This window comes from Poecilia reticulata, linkage group LG7 (assembly GCF_000633615.1).
Source record: "Poecilia reticulata strain Guanapo linkage group LG7, Guppy_female_1.0+MT, whole genome shotgun sequence".
In the NCBI taxonomy this organism is placed as follows: domain Eukaryota; kingdom Metazoa; phylum Chordata; class Actinopteri; order Cyprinodontiformes; family Poeciliidae; genus Poecilia; species Poecilia reticulata.
The window spans coordinates 13,177,071-13,180,350 of NC_024337.1; the positions used below are offsets into that span (position 1 = coordinate 13,177,071).

Genomic DNA, 3,280 nt, shown 5'->3' on the forward strand with positions numbered 1-3,280 from the left:
GTTATTTACAGAACCTCAATGACAGAAACATTAATAACTACTAAAAAGAAATGGAAAATATAATTTGAATTTGAAAATAAAAAAAGATTTTAAAGTTGATTAACATGAAATAATTGTCTTTTTGACTAAATTAAATGTGCTTTCTTGATGCAAAACAACAAAACAAATTTTATTGCTAATATGAATCAAAAACAATCGTTCCGAAGGTTCAACAGAATACTTAAAATATTAAAGTTAAATAAAAAAATTTAAAATTAAAAGTGCCAACTTTGCAGGATTTTGTAAATTATGATAATTTAAGGCAAAGTTGGCATTTTTAATGGACTTTCAATGCAACTTTTAGAGCAACTTTGCATTAAAAGTGTCATTATTTACCGAATGACACTTCATGACAGCTGTCATAAACATTCATAAAGACTCCTTTATATTCATGACAAGTGTTATGTTTATGACAGCGTCATGTCAGCCTTATGCACACCCCTTCAAATAAAGAGTTACCAAATATTCTGAATTAACGTTTTATAGCTGCAGAAAGGTCAAAGAGTCAAGCTGATCTCACCAAGTAGCTCACGAACGTGAGGTACGCCAGGGAGAGGAAGGCAGCGAGGACGTAGAGCCACACGCTGTTCAGCGCCGTCACGTACACCACCACGAAGTACATGTTGATGGCGCACACGCACAGGATCACCAGTCCTCCCATGATCTTAAACGTCCTGCAGAGAGACGAGCGTGCTGAGCAGGAAGTGGAGCAGGAAGTGATTCAACGGCGACGGTACCGGTTCGCTTACAGCCCGTTGGCGAAGTCGTTCATCAGAGACGGCAGACTGGTGAAGGTGAGGATGGGGATGAGGGCGAACGGCAGCTGGGAGAGAAGAAATCTGGAGTGAGTGTTTGTTGGTTTACATCAGCGGGTTCAAAGTATGGTCAGGGGGCCATTTGAGGCTCGTGGATGAATTTCATGCGGCCCCCTGACGATAAAACACAAACCCTGGTTGCAGTGTTAGTTTTATGCAGTTTGTTTCTTTCCTCAACTGGAAGCAGGTGAGGCAGTTTGAGTCTCACCTGCATGCTCTGGAGCACGTTGAGGAAGTCGTTCATGCCCGTCAGGTGCTGTACGTCCTTAAAAACGGCCACCAGCAGCGTGGGAGTGATGGCGAGGGAGCGGGTCAGCAAAACCCGAGCAAAACGCGACCAACGCAGGTTCAGGAAGCCCTGAGAAACAGGAATCACCCAGCAGCGTTAGATGGTAAATTACTCACAAGATTACTGAWGCAAAGTATAAAATAACWTTTATAAAACACAGAAATAACAAATAACATGAATTATGAAGTGAAACAAAGTTGTCCTTCAAAAAAAGGTCAACTTTAGACCAAGACTGAAGACTTTTAACATCCAATTCTTGGTAGAAAGAGAGAAAAAAGAAAAACAATACGTCAAGCAAATGAAATTATTGAGTTCGTCTTCATTTATCATGTGATTTATTGATTATTGGCTCAGCCAAGCATCTGATCTTGTAGCTCCAACTGACCTCCATGACAAACTGGCCAGAGTAGGTTCCAGTCATGGTGGAGCTCTGACCGGCTGCAAGAATCCCGACGGCCCATATGTAGAGCGCCGCAGGCCCGAAGAAACAGCCCAGAACCACTCCCTGTTACGACGAAACCAAACCGTCACACAAACTGACACAACTCACCACACAGGACCCGGTTCACTGGAAAAATGACAAACGAACCCCCTTATAGATGTCGACCTCCAGAGTTCTGTTGTCCAGAGGGAAGAGGKTGGAGTGAGGAATGCTCGACTGGTTGCAGACGTTATTCTGAAACCAAACAACGGAAACGATCCAGGGAACATCTGGATATGAAGCAGCTGTTGGACGATGAGAACATCTGCAGGAATACTCACCACCTCGATGTTTGAGCGCTGGTAGAACGCCTCGGCAAAGACGGCGACCACAAACACGTTGATGAGGAACGAGACAAACAGAGCAATGGTCGACTCGATGAAGAAGTACTTGTTAGCCTCTCTTACTTCTTTCTTCTTCGAGCGATCCACTTCCCGAGACTTTAAAGCAGATATGGAGACTCACTAGCTGCGTTTCCTTCACAAATGTGCGCAAAACTGTCAATATTCCTAGGAATAACATTTGTAATCGCCGTGTTTCCATTAAATTAGGAACGCAATTAAAATCCCACGTGCATGACGGCGTATCAAAGCTGTTGTAAAAATTGTTTTATTTTACAAAACTGCAATGGAATTTTTTTTTTTTTTTTNATCAATCTCCTCCACCTTTTTCCCTGAGCCACTATTGCAGTCTGAAGAAATGTACCAAAAACAACCAATCAGAAACAGGAGGAGTGTCTTAGCACTGTCAATCAACCTCAAGTAGTCTCTGCTAAATGAGCTGATGGTGGAGAAACCACTCACTGTTACAGGAAAGCTGTTTATCTGCCAGCTATGCTAACTAGCCTTAGCATTCATGCTAGCTGCAGCACAGCAGAAACCAAAGGTGGCAGAAAGAGGGATGATTGACCTTGCTAAGATCCGCTYCCTGGCTCTGATTGGTTGTTTATATTTAGCAATGGGAGACGACATAGGAGCTCATTTTATCACAGATTATCTGTCTTATTACTGCCACAACATGGTGGCACTTTTAACAAATATGTAAAAAAAAATATATATATTTTTTGTTTTATAAAAGTTGCGTACTGCACCTTTAATGAACACAACATCTTGTTGATTTTCCTGTTTGTTCATCAGATTAAAATGGAACACAGGCAGCAMGATTCTCCACTAAAACCTTCAAGTTATTATAATATTCTTCTTTTTTAAAGAATGAAAGTGAATAACAGTGTTCCTCTTGCTAGAATGCAAAATGTGCTGAAAAACATTAAACTTTGYCGTTTTCCAAATTTTGTCATTTTTCAACCACAAATGTTTTTTATTCAGATTTTATGTGTTACACTGCAAAAACAGAAAGTATTACCAAATATTTTTTTATCCAGTTTCTAGTGCAAATATATTATTACACTTGAAATAAGGCAGAACTRACTTACAAATAACTTTTCAGCAAGAAATAGAAGATTKTTTTAAGTAAATAAGTTCTTCATATAGATKGAAAAAGTATGAGATCAATTGCAGAATGGAAATATGAGTTATAAGCGAAATATGCTGCGAGTGCCAATATTAAGGAATTATTCATTTAAAACAAGCTCCTATATTTTTGCTGAAAAGCGACAAGTTAGTTTTGTCTTATTTCAAGTGAACTAAGATATTTGTT

The 3,280-nt window shown here is 39.8% G+C and overlaps 1 protein-coding gene and 1 long non-coding RNA gene across 2 annotated transcripts in view; one reads left to right on the forward strand and one right to left on the reverse strand.

Moving 5' to 3' along the window:
• Positions 1-3,280, forward strand: part of LOC108166417 (uncharacterized) — a 21,872-nt gene that overhangs the window by 8,321 nt on the left and 10,271 nt on the right. The gene's annotated exons all lie outside the window — the stretch shown is intronic.
• LOC103467973 (natural resistance-associated macrophage protein 2-like) overlaps positions 530-3,280 on the reverse strand; it is a 13,118-nt gene continuing 10,367 nt past the window's right edge. Inside the window, exons 5-10 of the mRNA XM_017305610.1 lie at positions 1,906-2,064; positions 1,733-1,819; positions 1,529-1,648; positions 1,063-1,212; positions 789-862; positions 530-713 (exon numbers count right to left, since the gene is read on the reverse strand). Of these exons, the coding sequence (XP_017161099.1) occupies positions 545-713; positions 789-862; positions 1,063-1,212; positions 1,529-1,648; positions 1,733-1,819; positions 1,906-2,064 (759 nt within the window). The 3' untranslated portion in view covers positions 530-544. The remainder of the gene's footprint in view (positions 714-788; positions 863-1,062; positions 1,213-1,528; positions 1,649-1,732; positions 1,820-1,905; positions 2,065-3,280) is intronic.